Source organism: Haliotis rufescens, unplaced genomic scaffold (assembly GCF_023055435.1).
Source record: "Haliotis rufescens isolate VD_foot unplaced genomic scaffold, xgHalRufe1.0.p SCAF_4, whole genome shotgun sequence".
NCBI classification, from domain to species: Eukaryota; Metazoa; Mollusca; class Gastropoda; order Lepetellida; family Haliotidae; genus Haliotis; species Haliotis rufescens.
This window is the reverse complement of record NW_025964112.1, coordinates 6,974,388-6,994,850: the sequence shown is the minus strand read 5'-3', so window position 1 is coordinate 6,994,850 and position 20,463 is coordinate 6,974,388. Positions and strand designations below refer to the sequence as shown.

The window sequence follows — 20,463 nt, the reverse complement described above, 5'->3', positions numbered from 1 at the left end:
CTGCCGGAGCTAAAGTAGACACAGCAAACAGATTAACCCTTCTTACCCTAAACACTCACCTAATCCAATCTGCCACAAAAAATCTGAGTCAAAACTTCATACCGGCCTCCTAATTGTGGAGTATCAAAGGAAACAATTATCACAAATTAAAACAAGAGGCCTATAGGGCCTGTATCGCTCACCTGGTTATTTACGCAATCGTGACAAAATATACATTTGCATTGTACATGTATATAATACTGCAAATATTTCGTAATCTTGACTCTGTCAGCATTTATAATGGGTGGATGACAAATCTGACAGCATGAACGTGTATTTCTCTACATACAAATGTTGCATAAAGATATGATCCGTTTCCATGTTATGATCCAGGATAAATCATATCATGCAAAGGTATTATTCGCTTCATAGCAAACAAATGTATACAATGTATCTGTTTATTATAGGGTGGCGATAATATCTTCTAACTCCTTTGAACAGACAGATGAACAGAAGGGCCATATGTGCACTCCTCTCATTATACTCTCAATTGTACATAATACACACGTGAAGATCCAGGGTAGAATAGGTCTTCAGCAACCCATACATGCCGTAAAAGGCGACTATGCTTGTCGTAAGAGGCGACTAACGGGATGGGATGGTCATCAATCCCAACTGAGTGGATTGATGTTCATGATATCAATCACTGGATTGTCTGGTCCAGACTCGATTATTTATAGACCGCCGTCATAGAGCTGGAATATTGCTGAGTGCGGTGTTAAACAACAAACCAACCAACCAACATAAGGTTATACGGTGGGGATCTTAACTGTGTCCAAGTTATAATCTCTTTTTAGCCCCATCCCTTAGTCCCTGGGGATGGGGGTAGGGTTCAGCCCCTCCATTTCTCCAGTTGGAATCCCCACCATTTGAGAATGCTTCCAACCAAATATGGTTGATAAATATCTCTTAGTTCCAGAGAGGAAGTCATTTAAGGTAATATAGCCAAATTACCCCTATTTGGCCCCGCCCCTCCATTTGTACAATTTTGAATCCCCACCACCTAGGGATGCTTCCAACCAAATATGGTTGATATGTATCTCTTAGCGCCAGAAAAGAAGTCGTTTAAAGCAATATAGCCAAATTACCCCTATTTGGCCCTTCCCCTCAGCACCTGGGGGGTCAGCCTCACCATTTGTACAGTTTGAATCCCCACCACCTAGGGATGCTTCCAGTCAAATTTCGCTAATTTCCAATTAGTGGTTCAGAAGAAGAAGTAGTTTGAATAAATTGTTGACGAACGGATGCCGGACGCCATGGTATCGCATAAGCTCATCTTGGTCTTTCGGACGCAGTGAGCTAATAATATGGCCAAATCATTCAAAATGCAGTTGAATAATTGAAAATTAAAGTCTTAGAATCACTCTGCAGAAAGTCAACTTTCACAGAAGGAAACCTGGCTCAATGCTTTTGAAAGTTCACATTGCCGCGTTAACATCTATAACGAGACATAGCTTGTCTACAGGAGCAACAACACTATTGTAACAGTTTTAACTTTGACTATATTTATTTCTCAGGGCAGATTCACTCCTTTGAAGCTGACCATACTCTCCAGCTGAACGTGTAAAGCTTTGTAAAACTGTATCTTCAACAGAACATTCCAGATAAAAATCTCAGATTCATCAAGCACTTTCTTATATTCCTCCCTGCACTTTATCAACTTATCCTACAGCCTTAAGCAGTCAGAGTAATGGACCCCAGCATCTTCTATTTGTTCTTTAGACACAGCTCCTCCTGCCATCCTGCTCTGAAGAGTGAGTGAGTGAGTTGGTTTTAATATCGCTTTTAACAGTATTCCAGTCATATAATTGCGTGTTAGCTTAATGTGGGAGGAAAGCCTGAAGTGATGCAGGTCTCAGACGTTTACCACTTCGGTGAAACCCACAAGCACGGGTATGGTGCTGACAAACCTAGGAACATAATCAAGGCGAACCAGGATTGAACCCACAATCATAGGTTTCTGGCGTGTCCAAGGGACGCAACTCTGCACAGCTAATCTCAGCGCCTTAGACGACTGGGCCAGCTGTGCCCCCTGCTCTGAAGAACTTCCCTTTCAACCTTTAAACTTTTAAGTTTAAAAAGTCCCTTTACAGTGAGCTTTCTTTCTCTAGTTCTCGACATCAAAGTATGGAGTTGGGAACCCAAGCATGAGTCTGTGCAGTTAGACTAACACCTAGTCTCTGAAATGAACATATCTTACAGAAAAAAAGAAATAGTTGTTAATAAAAATATAATAAAAAGGAGCCCAGAAACTCTCTTCATTTTCAGATACTGCAGAAATCTAGACTTGCCAAACATTATAGACTTGCATGGGCTGTATTGGATATATTTGTTTCAGGGTCTGTATGACAGACTAGATAGCAGCGTCATGTGTCTAACATCAGGGCTGAAGTAAACAACACTTTTCTGTTATCTACAGTTCAATTTGTGGTAAACAAACAAGAGCAACGATTATATCAATATAATATCATTGCACAAGGTGCAGCAAGTTTAAGCTCTAGACTGGATATCCTTTTTAACCATTCTTGTCCTCCTTTCATTTATTGTTTAATTGATTCACTTTATCCATTTTACACACATGATGAAATCAAATTGTATTGTTAAATTATATAGAAACTGAAATGTATATACAATATGCAACAAAATATAAGATTATGCAAAAAGAGCAACATTATTATACACCCATAGCAATCAGGCATATATAATTGGTTGCAAGTTTTTGATTATATAATAAGATGATATCATCAAGGGATTGCCAAAATAAATGATCATAACAGCTGTAGTGAGTGAGTGAGTGAGTATGGTTTTACGCCGCTTTTAGCAATATTCCAGCAATATCACGGCGGGGGACACCAGAAATGGGCTTCACACATTGTACCCATGTCGGGAATCGAACCCGGGTCTTCGGCGTGACGAGCGAACGCTTTAACCACTGGGCTACCCGACCGCCCCCATAACAGCTGTAAGAATTACATGATAATTGGTTGTTGTTTTTCAAAATCAGCAATTTGTATCATGTCAGGTGTGACCAAATTTAATTGATGAAGATAAACATGAAACCAGTCCCTTGTAGGAATGTTACCTATCAACGTGATCTAAACTAAGAATATGGGGGAAACACAGCTTCAGGTTTTGGTCCAATCAGCATTTGTATTGCGGAACATGTGTAGTACAACTGTATCCTGATATTCATTCACTTCATACAACGGTGTCTCGCTCACCTGCATTGTACTTGATTTACATGAGCACCAGGGCCCCGTTCCACAAAGTGATCTTAGGGCTAAGTTGATTGTAACTCACTAAGTATGCGATCTTAAATTTTTGTTACGATCAGCCGCCCGTTCCACAAAGCAATCTTAACTAAGAGAGTTGTAAGTTAAGATCAAAATGCTAAGTAGCTCCAGACCAACTTAGGATTGCTAAAATTGATCTTAAATATTGTACCATAACAACAAATATTGCGACTTTTATTATGATGTGCAAGGAAATGCGTCGTCTGCTAAACAAGACCAAGGGAGGCTACTCTAAGGGAAACTTTTGTATCTTCATGGCTGAAGATTCCAATCTTTGTTAAGATCGGCTTAAAGTTACAATCACCCTAAGATCGTTTTGTGGAATGGGTGTAAACCTAAGCTAAGACGATTTTAAAATCGAAGTTAGTCTCTAAAATGATTGTAGTTACGATCGCTTTGTGGAACGGGGCCAGGGCTTGTGTGGAAAGTGAATTTGATGCACTAATCATTGGCCTGGAGGATTTGGTGATGCTCTAGGACAGACAGAGGCTTCACCTTATGTTACCACAATTGTACCGTTCCCATGTTTATATCCAGGGAAGGCGGTCGGGTAGCCCAGTGGTTAAAGCTTTCGCTCGTCACGCCAAGGACCCAGGTTCGAATCCCGACATGGGTACAGTATGTGAAGCCCATTTCTGGTGTCCCCGCCGTGATATTGCTGGAATATTGCTAAAAGCGGCGTAAAACCATACACACTTCCATTATATCCAGGGAAACACCTGTCACCTGGCCTCTCTGTGTCATTATAAACCTCCAGGGACTTCATGCTATTGTTCTCCAATGGGGTTAAATCTCACATATGGGGATGTTAAAATATCCCTGGGATTTTTAATACAACGTCCAAGGAGTTTATATAATATCCCGGGGATTGTATATTTACAACTTCCGTTGACACTGTAGCAAGTGAGTGTCCCCCAATGGAGATTTATGTTGCATTTAAACACTATATACGTAAGGAAATGTGCTGAATGGTGTAAAGTCAATGACAAATATCTTCTTTATATTGCACTGGATTGAACTTGCAACCTTTGTATCGATTGGCGGCCATTTGGTAAAAAAATACATCAGTTGAAATAAATGGCACAATATGCAATAATAGCTCAATAATAGTCAAATTTTATGAATAATGTATTAAATGTTACAAATCAAAATCAAAATACAAAACAAATATACACAATATGAAAAAAAGAACAAAAGGACACCAAACGCTCAAATGACAACGTTGACAATAAAGAATGCCAGATGGCGCTGCAATTTGTACAACATTCTGAGTTTAATCGGTATATTCTGCCCTGTATATGATAAAATGCATGCAGTAAGCAACATGACACTGAGGTGCACTATGTGTAACATCATGTCTTGTGCACCCACTGTGTGACATCACATATATATTTGTGATTATATCAAGCGTGTAGTCATCGTCACTGGGAAAGCAGATGTTTTGATAAATATTTTGCTGTTGTTTATATGAAGGTAATCTGACACATTGGGAAGACTCATTGTATCGACCAATAAGTTTTTGTTACAATAATGATAACCAATTCAAATACAAAGTGCAAAGGCATTGAAAATTATTAACGAACATAACTGATAATAATTATCAAAATGTTAGAGGTCATCCTGTTACTATGGTACAAGTGACTACAAAGGGGTTATAAAATAGTTATTGTCACTGTATAGCCATGGACACAGCATGGTGGCAGAAATTAAATTCCAAGCAGTATTTGTGGTAGGTAAGAGATGACACTATAAGCATTGGCAAAACAGGCATGCAAATTCAAGCAGATATACCGTATTCGACGTAATAAGCGCCCCGCTCTAATAAGCGCCCACAGCGATATTTGCTAATATATTGGCTAGTGAACAATCCCAATTAGCACCCCTTCTGATTGATCAATGTACACAACACTTATTTATTCGCATATAATACGCACTCGTGTGTTATATGCACCCTTAATTACGGGCAATTAAATTCCGAAAAAATGTATCTCTCGTATATAAACATTTCAGGCTGTCAGTATAAACCACGAAATTTATCTTTCCACTGTTTGTTTTCACCAAAATAGTATTCTAATAGGATCCCCCTATTTCTAATTTTGAGAGCGCCCTGGGCGCTTATTACGTCGAATACGGTAACAGTAAATCATAAAACTTAAAAAAAAGCAAATATATGTACAAAACTAAATCTAAGCATCATTCACAATATTGTAAAAAGCATAAATAAAATTCCAATGTACCGTTGGGTGTTCTGTGACCTGCACATGACCTTTAACCTCAGAGTTAGTACCGGTAATGTGTTCATGCGGTCTATCTACCCGTGCACATTCCGGTGATGCACTTACACCTCGCACCTCCTCTCCAGAACAAGAGGGCATCAGTGGCTCCGATTCCTCTTTTTCCATTGTTAAAATGTTATTTGAACATTCTGTGATCCTTTACATAAACTATAGTCTCCTCGGAAAGCTTCCTGCGTCAGCCAGGTCAACACGGTCCACATAATGGCCTGTTACGTGTATGTGTCACAGTGTACAGAGCAGACCCATATTTCACCTGAACTAGTTGAAGGGGGCCATCTTGCTGTCACTGTTATTGAAACAGTGCTTGTCTTCCCTGCAATGGAGATAATGTTTAATGTTTAATAAACCTCCGGCAACAGCTGTGAATGTGACAAAGCCAAACTAGGCTCAGATTTAATAAGATCACCATGACAGATTCACTGCTGTGTGGTGTGATAGAACCATGATTTGGTATTTGTTTCTTAAATATATAAACTTGATTTCACCAATATATTACCTTCTTAACACAATGTTACAACTGACAGTAATACCAGACTTTTTCTATAGCTACTCACTCTAATGTCATGACTAGTCATACTGCTAGTGTCATGACTAGTGTCATGACTAGTATTACTGCTAGAGTCACATCTCCTGCCTCTAGTGTCACTACTACTGCTTGTGTCATGACTAGACATACTGCTAGTGTCACACCTGCTGCCTCTAGTGTCACTACTACTGCTAGTGTCATGACTAGACATACTGCTAGTGTCACACCTCCGGCCTCTAGTGTCACTACTACTGCTAGTGTCATGACTAGACATACTGCTAGTGTCACACCTGCTGCCTCTAGTGTCACTACTACTGCTAGTGTCATGACTAGACATACTGCTAGTGTCACACCTGCTGCCTCTAGTGTCACTACTACTGCTAGTGTCATGACTAGACATACTGCTAGTGTCACACCTGCTGCCTCTAGTGTCACTACTACTGCTAGTGTCATGACTAGACATACTGCTAGTGTCACACCTGCGGCCTCTAGTGTCACTACTACTGCTAGTGTCATGACTAGACGTACTGCTAGTGTCACACCTCCGGCCTCTAGTGTCACTACTACTGCTAGTGTCATGACTAGACATACTGCTAGTGTCACACCTGCTGCCTCTAGTGTCACTACTACTGCTAGTGTCATGACTAGACATACTGCTAGTGTCACACCTGCGGCCTCTAGTGTCACTACTACTGCTAGTGTCATGACTAGACGTACTGCTAGTGTCACACCTCCGGCCTCTAGTGTCACTACTACTGCTAGTGTCATGACTAGTCATACTGCTAGTGTCACACCTCCGGCCTCTAGTGTCACTACTACTGCTAGTGTCATGACTAGTCATACTGCTAGTGTCACACCTCCGGCCTCTAGTGTCACTACTACTGCTAGTGTGTGAGTGAGTTGAGTTTAACGCCGCTTTTAACAGTATTCCAGTTATATCACGGCGTGTCAAGCTTTATGTGGGAGGAAAGCCCGAAGTGTCGCAGGTCTCAGACGTTTACCACTTCGGTGAAACCCACGAGCATGGGTATGGTGCTGACAAACCTAAAACCTTAATCCGGGCGAACCGGGGTTCAAACCCACGACCATAGGTTTCTGGTGTGTCCAAGGGACGCAACTCTCCACAGCGAATCGCAGCGCTTTAGACGACTTGGCCACCCGTGCCCTCACTACTGCTAGTGTCATGACTAGTCATACTGCTAGTGTCAATACTACTGCTAGTGTCATGACTTGTCATACTGCTAGTGTCACACTCCCTGCCTCTAGTGTCACTACTACTGCTACTATTAGTGTCACAGCTACTACCTCTAATGTCAATACTAGAGTCACAGTTACTCCCTCCAGTATCACTATTACTGCTACTGGACTACTTGGGCTGGGACAAGTCCAAATTTACTACCCGGGTACCCACCCCCCTATTACCCGACCCGACCCTACCCGGGTACCCACTGTAGGTCTCAGGAGATGTCTCAAAATGTCTGATTGGGAACATTTTTAGCATAGTCCTGGCAAAACATATTTATATACATGTATTAAACAATTTGGTCATTCATACACTGAAGTTGAATTAAGTTATATCTTTATTCAACCATATGAAAAATCAGAAGGAATGGGTGCATAATCAGAAAGAAATGCGAACATTATTGCCTTTTGGTGTAACCATAGAGTTCCAGATAATTTTTATCATTAAACAATATATCACGTGACTAACCACGGGTCCGGGTAGTCCTGTGGGTACCCGGGTCCTACTCAGTACCCACCCGACCCGGGTACCCGAGTTACCCGTCCCAGCCCTATGGACTACCTCCATGGTCAAATGGTAGAGCATCCACCCAGGGAGCAGAACTGTCCAGGGTTTGATCCCAGGCCACGTCATACCAAAAGATGTTAAAAGATGGTACTTGTGATCGTACCTGGTGCTCGGCATTAAGGGGTTATAACAAGGACAGGTTGCCTCGGAGCCAGTATACTGTGTCTGAGTGGGGTATTGATGTTAAAACTACTGCATGGTATCTCAGTGGCTATCACTATGAAAACGGCATTTGTCCGGATTAGTACAAACACACACACACACACACACACACACACACACACACACACACACACACACACACACACACACACACACACACACACACACACACACACACTACTTCTTTGACAATGACATGGCGCCATACTCGAGGAAGTGGCCTCGAGGGACGTGGGTATAAGTATTGGACATAAGCATTAACAATTCATATCTTACATATCTGACAACATTTTAAAATGATCACCCTTACATAATTACAGAGGTAACAGTGCAGTAATACAAGGAAGTCTAGGCTGACACTACACAGACAGTATTTATGGTTTAGTCTGCTGGATCTGTGGTAGGCATGACTTGTTTCAAACAGTGGAGACAGCACTTAATTTATACCCTTTCATCTTAAAATAATCCACAAGTGAAAATGAGAAATATTTGCCTAAAACAAAATGTCAGAAAGTATTATAGGTGAAATTGGGTTTAACGTCGCGTCCAAGATTATTGCACTTATATAGCGACGTGCATGCACGTGTATGTGTGTGTGTGGCTGCTTGTACTAGTCCGGACTGATGCCGATTTATAGTGCTAGCTCACTGAGATACCATGCCGCAGTTTAACATGAATACCTCACTCAGACACAGTATACTGACTCCGAGCCGACCAGTCCTTGTTTTAGCCCCTTAATGCCGAGCGCCAGACAGGGTAACAACAAGTACAATCTTTTAACGTCTTTTTGTATGACGCGGCCCGGGATCGAACCCTGGACCTTCCGCTCTCCGGGCGGACGCTCTACCACAAGACCACGGAGGCGGTCAGAAAGTATTATAACATCAATCACATAACACAGCTTATCGTCCATATATCTACATAAGGCTTGAAGTACAACAGAATTATTTAATTAAAAAATATCATATGTATTGAGGTTTCCTATATCTATAGATCTATAACAGATTTTAATTCCAGCTTTATCCCCAATACTGGCTCTTTCTTAGTCTTGCAATGGCAGACATCTTACATCACAGGACCCTGTATCTAACAATCACGCAGACAGACCTCCCTGCGAGTTTGTTAGTATAGGATATTAGTTAGAATCTACATGGTCCTGTGATTATTATATAGGCTATTAAATTCATATAATTTTTACATTTACAACGTGTGTCTTATGAACTTGTTTTTCTATAGTAATAATCACCTTACAATGTTTACCTCAATAAACAACAGCCTCAAGGAGAAGATACAATCAAGACAACAACTGTCTCCGATCATGTGATGTGATACGTAAGTAGACACTTGTCATATGATCGCATCATCATTAAGACGGTGCTGCTGCTGTAAATATGACCCCTAAATTTGATCTCGTCTGGTGGTTTATTTTTATACCAAACAATGTCTTGGCAACGCGTAATGGTTTATCTACGAAGACACTTCAACAATGGACGATTCGCGATCAATAAATGGTCATGTCGTTGATAATATTAAATAATAATCTTTATCTTCAACTGTCAGAACGACACATTATTTTGATTCACCGGTCAGCGAGCACCTGTCGTATAAATTGGGACATACGATGCTGGAAAAGTAAAAAGTTTTTTTTGTCTCATCATATCCCGGTGTTTGTTTCAAAATTGGCGCGCAGCTAATATACTTGCTTTTCTTTCACTTACAGCAGTGAATGGGAATTCCAGAATATTAGTTTGATGAATTCAACAACCGAAACTCAATCTTCTATACAGAGAAAGGAATTTCCCATCATTAATACAAAACGCCGCATTTCATTGGTCACAGTATGGGGAATTCCCAAAACGTAGGAAAAACGGTCCAATCATATTGACGTTTACAGTTAAATTGTAGTCTATTTTCGTCAATTCCGAGAAAGACTTCCCCCGACACCGAGCAGTTCCACGAATACAGAGAAAGCGCGTCGGAACAGCGTTTGGCGTAGGGAGGCAGCGGTTTGTTGCGGAACAGGTGCGTATTTTAACATCCGTTTGTTGATAAACTAATGATTGACTGACGATATGTCGAAGCTGTGGCTCGTATAACGAAATGATCGACCTAAAGGGACTATGTTGCAGGAAGCGGGGTCATCGTGATCTCCAACAACACCCATGTTATGTCCTGAGTTGTCTTTTCCAGGAGAGTTAACAACGTGTGTTCTTTCGGCATTTCTAATGTATGACTTGCTTTGCAACTCAAACAACAGAGCTGACTCAATTTTGACGAAGACTAAATGAAGAAACTGGTCTTGACACCACAGCACGCTTGATTGAATCACATACGCCCTCAAGAACATTGCAATGCATTCATGGTGCAGCTAGATCTACTCTAACATGACACGCCATGCGGTCATGACTGGGTCATGTTTATAATGCATATGCCCTTAAAGGTATTCTTTGAGAATGAATAAAACATTACCAGTGTCAAATTGTATTTTAATATTTTCTTGCTAAAATTGTTGTTCAAGAGGGTCCTCCAAAGGATATTTTAGGAATCAATACATGCATCATTCCTAGTTCTTCATAGTTTTTTATGGCATCAGAGTCTGTAACTTGCTTTCACATAAAAAAACAAATGCCCCACATGCCCAAACAGAGGACACCTTGAAGAAGACGTCACAGTCTAGCTGGCTGTGATAGATCAGTATATGTATCTGAAGAAGGAAGTTGTACCTCTGAGTGTGGAGTAGGGATACAAACAAGTAGCTGGTCCCGTGGTTTCCGGTTTTCCAGTTTGATAACTTTTGACATGGGCCTAAATACAACCATCACAAATATTAAATTTGTACTCACCATTCTCACTGAAAAACTATTCCTAGTCCACATGTTCACCAGGGGCAGGTTGGGCAGGGTGGGTGGTATTGGCCTATATTCGCTTAGTGCTTTTGAGTGACAACCTGATTTTCTGCTTTCTAGTATTGTAGAATTACTTTGGGATAATTGTACCTAAAAGATGTTGAAACTGCAGATATGTTTGGTGATGATGCAAATGGTTACTTCTTGACTTCCTGTATGGTTGGTAATATATTTTCACCATGTATATTGTTTTCAGTGCTAAGGATAAGCTGCATCTCTGCATAGAATATGCAAGTAAATTTGTCATTACCCAATTATTTTAAGTCGCTGCCGTACAAATATTCTTGAAAAATTTAAACAACTCATTTGCATTAATAAACTGCATAATTTTCCAATGTTGCCTTGTTTTCACATATTTCCTGTATACAGATCTTATTTACTGATTGAATGCTGGCCCTGCATATGTATAGCCCCTTCTGCATTGAATAATGCTCAAATGTGTTAGGCTTAATAAAATAAAAGAAATGGTTCTAAGGCAATGGCTTTTGAAAATAAAGTGCAGGAGGGCGGTGTTTTTTATGGGTTTTTTTTTGGTTTTGTGGGGTTTGTGTACAATCAACCTTGGAAAGGGCCTCCCTATATAAATGTTTTCCTTGAGGATTAATGTACTGGAATGCAGTATTTGACGACCACTGGACTTGAAATATTTAAGGATTTTTTTATGTTAAAAAAAAATGGAAATATTAACGAAACGTACTGCGAACTTTATGATGATGCAGGCAGTGCCTGAGAACAAAGACTATTATTGTTTTTGACTTATATGATTTTTTTCTTGTTTATTTTTTTTTAACTGAGACAGATATCAGTGTTTTGTGCTTATATTATACTTAGGGATGCATATGATCAGCTGGAATATGGAAGTCACCTGAAAAGAGATTTTATGCAGAATTATTTAAAAAATGTCTCCTCATTTGCTTACCCACTACAGGTCTCAAGAATTGGGAATTATTTTATAGCAGCGTTGGCCAAAACTATTTTGATACATGTATAACGATCAGTACACTGATGTTGACTGAAGCTTTATCTTTACTTAGACATATACAAGTCAAAAGGAATGTGTGCGTCATCAGAAAGAAATACGAATATTAACGAATTGTGGTGTAACCACTGAGCTATAGTGAGTTTTTGTCATCAAACAATATCACGTGACTAACCACCAGTCCCGGTAGTCCTGTGGGTACCCTGTCCTACTCTGGACCCGACCCTACCCGAGGTACCCATCCCCGCCCTACTCAGAACTTGTCTTGAACACTGTGTGAGACGATCATGTTTCAAGGTTATGATTAGTTGGACTCCTACATGGATGTCGGATATAATTATAAATCTTCACTAAGAATGAGGTTGGGGTAAACGGTTGACAAGTTACACTGTTCAAGGTAGTAAGTAAAAGATCCCATTGTCATATTTGACTCTGAAAATGGACAGCGTCACTATTGTAAATGTCATAGGTAAAATGAGATGAAAATGCAACAAAGATTGCAGGGGTTGAAAATTTATGCAATATGTTACTTGACCAAGGGCAAGTATGACCAACAGTCTTACTTGCCCTATTTTAAAATGTACTTTCCCAAAACTACCATATTCGATGTAATAAGCGCCCACAGCGATATTTGCTAATATATTGACTAGTGAACAATCCCAATTAGCACCCCTCGGATTGATCAATGTACACAAGACTCATTTATTCGCGTATAATACGCACTCGTGTGATATATGCACCCTTAATTATAGGCAATTAAATTCTGGAAAAATATATATGTTGATATAAACATTTCAGGCTGTCAGCTTAAACCACGAAATTATCTTTCAATTCTGTTTTTTCCACCAAAATAATATTCTAATAAGAGCCCCCTATTTCTAATTTTGAGAGCGCCCTTGGCGCTTATTACGACAAATACAGTAATAAATTCAGTAAAATCAGAGACTATATAATATGTTATATGGTCTCTGGTAAATGTTACATCTACAGAACTGAGAATCAGAGATAGTGTTCCCTCGCTATTGCGCCCATCAATTTTGTGTTAATTCGGTTATAGCGTGCAGTAACGCATGGGTCCCCAAATTTATTTACATATTTTATAAACTCAAGTTTTACACTGACACGATGTTTTCAGCTGATCATCGTGAGCACATCACGCAATACTTATTTACAGCAACAATGGTCAGATTACCGCTATTTATGCCTTGAAATGAAGTTGCCAGAGAATGGATACATACATCATAAATGCCATACTTTGACTCAATAAAAGTCATATTTGTGGCAATTTGACTATTATGTCAACATAACATTTTCACAATCGAAATACATGTAGCGCAGGAAGTCCCTACGGTGACTGGTCAGATTGTTCCATACGCAGAAATATCCGTGTCATAGAGTAACAGTTTAAACAATAAGCCACTCCCCGTGATTTCCACTTAAGCATAATAACTGCTCCCTTAGCAGGGAATTCTGGGAACCTCGCGACGGCTGCTTCCTCCATGAATGTAAACACTCAAGAAGAGTAAATACATGTACATCTTGACTATCCCTCTAATACCGGGTTGTCTTGTTTATTAAATGATTGTATGTAGCCTGGGGTTACCACATATATTGGCGACGAGGTCAATTAAGTGCGTTTGTCGTGCCGGCGAGTAGTAACAACGATCTTGGTCAGACCACGTGCGTTCACCCGGTATTCAAAACAACATGGCTACCTTCGGCAAAATAGATGAATATGATTCTCAGACTGATGACTGGAATGAATATGTCGAGAGACTTGGACATTATTTCGAAGCAAACGAAATTACAGATCAGGGTAGGAAGCGTGCTATTCTATTGAGTGTGATTGGTTCGAAGTCATACAAGTTAATACGGAACTTGTCAATGCCACAGGAACCTGGCCATCATTCTTATGATGCATTAGTACACCTGATGAAGTCACATTTACACCCGAAACCCACTATTATGATGGAAAGGAGGAGGTACAATATGCGTGATAGACAGCCTAATGAAACTGTATCGGCATATGTGGCTGAGCTACGTCGTTTGGCATCAACATGTGAATTCACTGATTTAGAGACTCAGTTAAGGGATCGTCTAGTGTGTGGTATCAACAATGAAGCAATGCAAAAAAGACTGTTAACTGAGAAAACATTGGACTTTGCTAAGGCTTACTCCTTGTGTTTAGGAATGGAAATGGCTGCTAAGGAAGTGCATGATATTAAAGGGGGAGATCAGATGCCAAGGCCAGTGCACAAGATTAGAGAGGAAAACAGGAGAAATAATGCAGGCAGGAAGTGTGATCGCTGTGGGGGCTCAAATCATGTCAGTAGTCAGTGCTATTACAAAAACACTGTGTGTAACAATTGTAATAAGGTTGGTCATATCCAGCGTGCTTGTCGCTCTCGCAGCGCCATGAATGATAGATCTTCAGGTCGTGGTCACAGCCGTGGTCGTGGTCGCGGTCGCGACAGGGGCCGTGGTCATGGTCGTGGTACCCATTACAAGGACAACAGATCTTCCACTAATCATGCTAATCGTATTGACGATGTATCTCAGGAAGACGAGAACAATGAATATGGACTTTTTAAGGTAGAAACTCAACATGCTCAAAACGGATTGAGTGGTAAGCGACACAGAGTGGAGCCCTATCTCATTGAAGTGTTAGTTAATGGTAAAAAGCTAACTATGGAGATAGACACTGGCGCAGCAACTTCAGTGATCAGTTCAAGTACTTTCCATTCAGTGTGGAAGGATGGTGATGACAGGCCCAAGTTAAGTGAGACCAATGCTATTCTTCGGTCCTACAACAGAGAGAGAATACCGATAGTAGGCACTACAGACGTTCAAGTAAATTATGGAAATCAGTCGGCCACTCTCCCGCTGACAGTGGTGGAAGGTGATGGCGAGAACTTGCTTGGCAGAGATTGGCTTCAGGCCATCAGATTAGATTGGGGGAAAATTTTGAATGTGAGAAATGAAGGGTTACATATGGTGGCTGAGAGGGGACATCGCTTTCTCGCTTTCTCGCTCTATCGCTTTCTCGCTTTCTCGCTCTATCGCTTTCTCGCTTTCTCGCTCTATCGCTTTCTCGCTTTCTCGCTCTATCGATTTCTCGATTTCTCGCTTTATCGCTCTATCGCTTTCTCGTGGTTAAGCAATATCCCCTCTTGACCACTATAGGGGCCGCATGTGATATCTGCTGCAATTGGGAGGTAATGTTGAACTTTTCTCACTATTTACTTAAAACATAATTTAACTGTAGAGACGTCGGTGATTTTAAAACAATCCACCGAATTTTGCGTATAATATAATTGATTTATTTATAGCCCTTTTCAGTTGTATGTGACCATCTCGCCGTAAGCGCGTGGCAGATCATGGCAATACATTCTAAATAAATCAGGTTAAAATCTAAATATATACTACGTTCTAAATAAATCAGGTTCAAATCTAAATATGTACTATATATAAAAGTTAAGAAGACTTTGGTTAATTAGTCATGGCTGATTGTTTTGCAAAAATACAATCTTATAATTTTGGATGTTCTATAACTAGTTTTCGGTAGTATATGATGTTACAGTGTGTCATAATTTGGTTGTCCGTAAATGTTCTTTTTGACATTTAACTTGAATTGTGTTTCTTGTCTTGTGCAAATCTACAAATATATGTACTTGCATATAGTAATTTGATAAACACCGCTGTGAGTAAGTGAGTGGGAATGGTTTCACGTCGCTTTTAACAATAATCCAGTAATATCACGGGGAACACCAGAAATGGGCTTCACACATTGTACCCATGTGGGGAATCGAACTGGGTCCTCGGGTTGACGATCGAACGCTTTAACCACTTGGCTACCCCACTGCCCCCATCGCTGTGGCGTTACCACAGTTGATATGTGTACTTGTGTTAACTACACATATGGAGAGACATAATTAGTGTGGCCACATAGTTAAGGTTGATAACAATACGAAATGCATTACTATAATTATCTATAACATATATTAAATCAGCTATCATTATAATATGCTATGTATATCTTAAGTATAGTTTTGTCAAAATTATGTATGTGTGTATGTGTTTGTGTGTGTGTCCGGTAGTAGATAACTACAGAACTCACATCAGAACGCACAATTGTTAACCATACAGTTAAAATGGATAGAGAATTGCTACATAAATATGTATATTCCTGCCTGAGCCTATACTATAATTGGATATCTAGTCTCTCCTGGCGGGAAAGTTAAACTATATTTTACAAGCACTTTAGCATTAAATTTAATTCCCGAAGACAGTTTGATCGAAAGTCATTATAAGAAACGAGTTGTTTTTAAAAAATATCTACGACGCATTTCATTTCTGTTGTCCAAGGAATGGGGTTACGGGTTAATGACGCTCTCGAAAGTCGTATATATGACTTAAGATAGAGACATATATCTAATTCATCTGTATTTTGTAAGGGAAACATAACTGTGTACATGTACATCTTTTGTTTGCATAATGTGCATGCAACTTAACTGCATGAACATAATTGTGATCCTGAAATCGGACGAGCATATATTCGGCTTCAATTCCAAATCTAATGACCGAAAAAAATAATTCTTTGGACGTTGTAAAACAATACAAACTGGCTAATAAAACTGACAATTATTTGTCAATATATTATCAGTTTTAAGATTGATGGAGGAATGAGGGGAGGATACTATGAAAAAAATGAAAATATGAACAGTGACTATCTGTATTCTGTGAATCGTGCTTATTTATTACACTACAAGAAAATATACAAGCTAAACGAGAAACAATTACGTGTGTATTTTGTAACATATCTATCTACTACAAGATGTTTAAAAAATCTAATCATAAGAGGCAAAATAGCGGTGAGAATTACAGGAATGGATCACTAAATGTCAGCAAAACCGTTTTAATGAACGGCATTATGGGAAATATCGCTTTCTCGCTCTATCGCTTTCTCGCTCTATCGCTTTCTCGCTCTATCGCTCTATCGCTTTATCGCTCTATCGCTCTATCGCTTCCTCTAATGACTAGTCATATGAAGGAATCGGGTGTTCTTTAACTTCTTTTGAATAGTATGTACTGTAAATCTTGAAATTAACGTTAGAGTTAATAATAAATGCAAACAAATTAGCGTAGACTTAATTACCGCATTCGACGTAATAAGCGCACAGGACGCCCTCAAAATTAGAATATTATTTTGGTGTAAAAAAAGTTGAGTTGAAAGATGAATTTCTGGGTTTATGCTGACAGCCTGAAATGTTTATGTACGACAGATATATTTTTCCCGAATTTAATTGCCCATAATTAAGTGTGCATATAACGAGTGCTTATTATACGCGAATAAATAAGTCTTGTGTACATTAATCAATCGGGAGGGGTGCTGGGATTGTTCACTAGCCAATATATTAGCAAATAACGCCGTGGGCGTTTATTAGAGCGGGGCGCTTATTACGTCGAATGCGGCAATTAAACTTAGCATTTATGTCTCAGAAATGACTGTTGATAAGACGGCCTCACTGAACACTTTGAATAGCGGAAATACCAACTTGAATATAAAACCAATCAACTATCTATTTCCACATTACGGTTACTGAGAACAATATGTCATCCCAAAACTAGAAATTACATAATGAATATCTGGTAGTATTACCATTGCTTGGGTGAGGACTTCCACTTTGATGAAATCTACTCCGCAAACAGAATAAGCATTGATATAAGCGTTGTTTTTAGGAAAACACTATTGCCTTTTAGGAAGTACGTACTACTCAGCGCTGTTGAGCGGTGTTATTTGCTATTTGTTTCGATACCTTGGCCTGGGGGCGGGGGATCCAATAGCTAAATAGGGGCATAAATCAATCAAATCCTTTTGTACGCAGAAATACGTGGATTGTTATAAAAGCACCTATGTCTGTACTGTTAAATTATTTTTAAGTAGATAGTGAGAAAATTTCAACATTCTCCGTCCATAAGTATAATTGGAAATGCGACTTGGAAAAATCTCAGCCCCCCCCCCCCCCCCCCCCTCACACACACACACTGAGGACAATTCATTAATGTTGTTTTACGTATATACTTTTTATCGTATAGAAACACATGACGCATGCGACCCATATCGTGGCCAAAAGGGAATATCGCTGTACCGCGAGAAAGCGATAAAGCGATAGAGCGAGAAAGCGATAAAGCGATAGAGCGAGAAAGCGATAAAGCGAGAAAGCGATAGAGCGAGAAAGCGATAGAGCGAGAAAGCGAGAAAGCGATGTCCCCTCTCAGCCACCATAGTTACAAGACATTTGAACTCTTATTCTGATGTGTTCCAAGATCAAAAGGAATTCAAGGATCAAAAGGTCACTATTGAGATCACCTCAAATGTGCCAAGATTTTATAAGCACAGGAATGTTGCTTATGCTTTTCGTCAGAAAGTTGAGGATGAACTTGAACGCCTTGAAAAACAGGGTATTATCAAGCCAGTGCAGTATTCTGATTGGGCTGCTCCAATCGTACCAGTGGTTAAATCCAATGAGAATATACGAATTTGCAGAGACTACAAATTAACTGTCAACAAGGTCGCTCGTACTAATGTTTACCCCATTCCACGGATCGAAGATCTGTTCGCATCTTTGTCAGGTGGAAAGACTTTCACGAAACTGGATTTAAGTCAAGCCTACCAACAGTTAACCCTTGACGAGGAGTCGCAAAAGCTCACGACTATAAACACTCATCGTGGCCCCTATCAGTACCAGCGCTTACCCTTTGGCATATCGGCAGCTCCAGCTGTATTCCAGCGAACTATGGAGTGCTTGCTCAAAGACATTCCCCATGTCTGTGTCTACTTGGATGATATTCTCGTCACCGGGGCGGCCTCTGAACAGGAACATTTGGAAAACATGAAGGAAGTCCTATCCAGACTTAGCAAGGCTTGTCTCAGATTGAACGCACAGAAGTGCAAATTCATGGTCGGCTCAGTAGAGTATTTGGGTCACAAACTAGATGCGCAGGGTTTGCATCCCCTTGACGAAAAGGTGAAGGCTATAGTGTCGGCTCCAGCTCCACGCAATGTTGAGGAACTTAAATCCTTCCTTGGACTCGTGCAGTATTATCAGCGTTTCTTGCCTAATCTCGCCACTACCTTGGCGCCCTTGCATCGGCTTCTCAGGAAAGAAGTTACCTGGTCATGGGGAGCTCAACAGAAAAAAGCTTTCAACATGGTGAAAGGACATTTGTCTTCCTGTGATCTCTTGACGCATTATGATCCCCATAAGAAACTTGTATTGGCGTGTGATGCATCTCCCTATGGGGTAGGTGCCGTCCTCTCACATCAGCCTGATGGTGGTGTAGAGAAACCAATAGCATTCGCATCCAGGTCTCTGTCGCAAGCAGAAAAGAATTACTCTCAATTGGATCGTGAAGCTCTAGCAATTATCTTCCGAACTAAGAAGTTCCATCAGTATATCTATGGGCGTTCCTTTACTCTGTTGTTAGATCACAAACCCCTCGAGAGCATCTTCAGTCGGGACAAGGGCATTTCACAGATGGCATCGAGCAGAATTCAACGTTGGGCATTAACCCTCTCTGCATATAACTATACAATCGAGTACAGAAAAGGTACTTCCCTTGTGAATGCTGACTGCATGAGTCATCTTCCCTTACCATACACACCACCAAATCCACCTCCTACAGGGGACACAATCCTCTTACTGGAAGCAATGGATGCTTCTGTGAAATCATGGCAAATTAAACAATGGACAGACAGAGATCCAACCCTTTCCAGAGTGAGGAATTTCCTTTTTTCTGGATGGCCAAGCATAAATCTAGAGGAGTCTTTCACTCCTTTTGTGAAAAGGAAACATGAATTGAGTGTCCTTGATGGCTGTGTTTTGTGGGGCAATCGTATTGTTGTGCCGCCACAAGGTTGAGAGATTGTTGTGAACATGTTGCATGAAGCTCATCCAGGTATCTCGCGCATGAAGTCTGTAGCGCGTGGATTCGTATGGTGGCCAAAGATGGATGATGAATTGGAACTCAAGGTGAAAACCTGTTCTGTGTGTCAACAGTCTCGTCCAGTACAAGCCGAGGCTTCGCTTCACTTTTGGGAATGGCCAGAACATCCATGGAGTCGTTTGCATTTAGACTATGCCCGACCTTTGGGTAAAATGTTCCTTGTGTGTATTGACGCACATTCTAAATGGTTGGAAGTGTTTCCAGTGAACAGTGCCACATCAACTGCTACAATTGATTGTCTCAGACATATGTTTGCAACTCATGGACTGCCAGACCAAGTGGTCACTGACAATGGCACTTGTTTTACAAGTGAGGAATTCTCTGTCTTTATGAAACGTAATGGCATCACTCATACATGTGTGGCACCGTATCACCCTGCCTCTAATGGGTTAGCAGAACGAGCTGTACAAACCTTTAAATCTGGCATTAAACGTATGACAGGGG

The 20,463-nt window shown here is 40.4% G+C and overlaps 2 protein-coding genes across 4 annotated transcripts in view; one reads left to right on the top strand and one right to left on the bottom strand.

Annotated features, from left to right (window-relative positions):
* The window catches only part of LOC124135877 (natural resistance-associated macrophage protein 2-like), a 37,972-nt gene extending 28,035 nt beyond the window's left edge, over window positions 1–9,937 (bottom strand). The window contains exons 1-2 of one of the 3 annotated variants that reach the window (XM_046501542.2): window positions 9,846–9,937; window positions 5,570–5,942 (exon numbers count right to left, since the gene is read on the bottom strand). In XM_046501542.2, the coding sequence (XP_046357498.2) occupies window positions 5,570–5,734 (165 nt within the window). In that variant the 5' untranslated portion in view covers window positions 5,735–5,942; window positions 9,846–9,937. Of the gene's footprint in view, window positions 1–5,569; window positions 5,943–9,387; window positions 9,621–9,845 lie in introns of those variants that run through there. The other 2 variants (XM_046501541.2, XM_046501544.2) reach the window with 2 other exon arrangements.
* Window positions 9,938–10,035: 98 nt separating this feature from the next.
* The window catches only part of LOC125372347 (signal transducer and activator of transcription 5A-like), a 66,770-nt gene continuing 56,342 nt past the window's right edge, over window positions 10,036–20,463 (top strand). The window contains exon 1 of the mRNA XM_048382014.1: window positions 10,036–10,149. The gene's annotated coding sequence lies outside the window, so the exon portion shown is untranslated. The remainder of the gene's footprint in view (window positions 10,150–20,463) is intronic.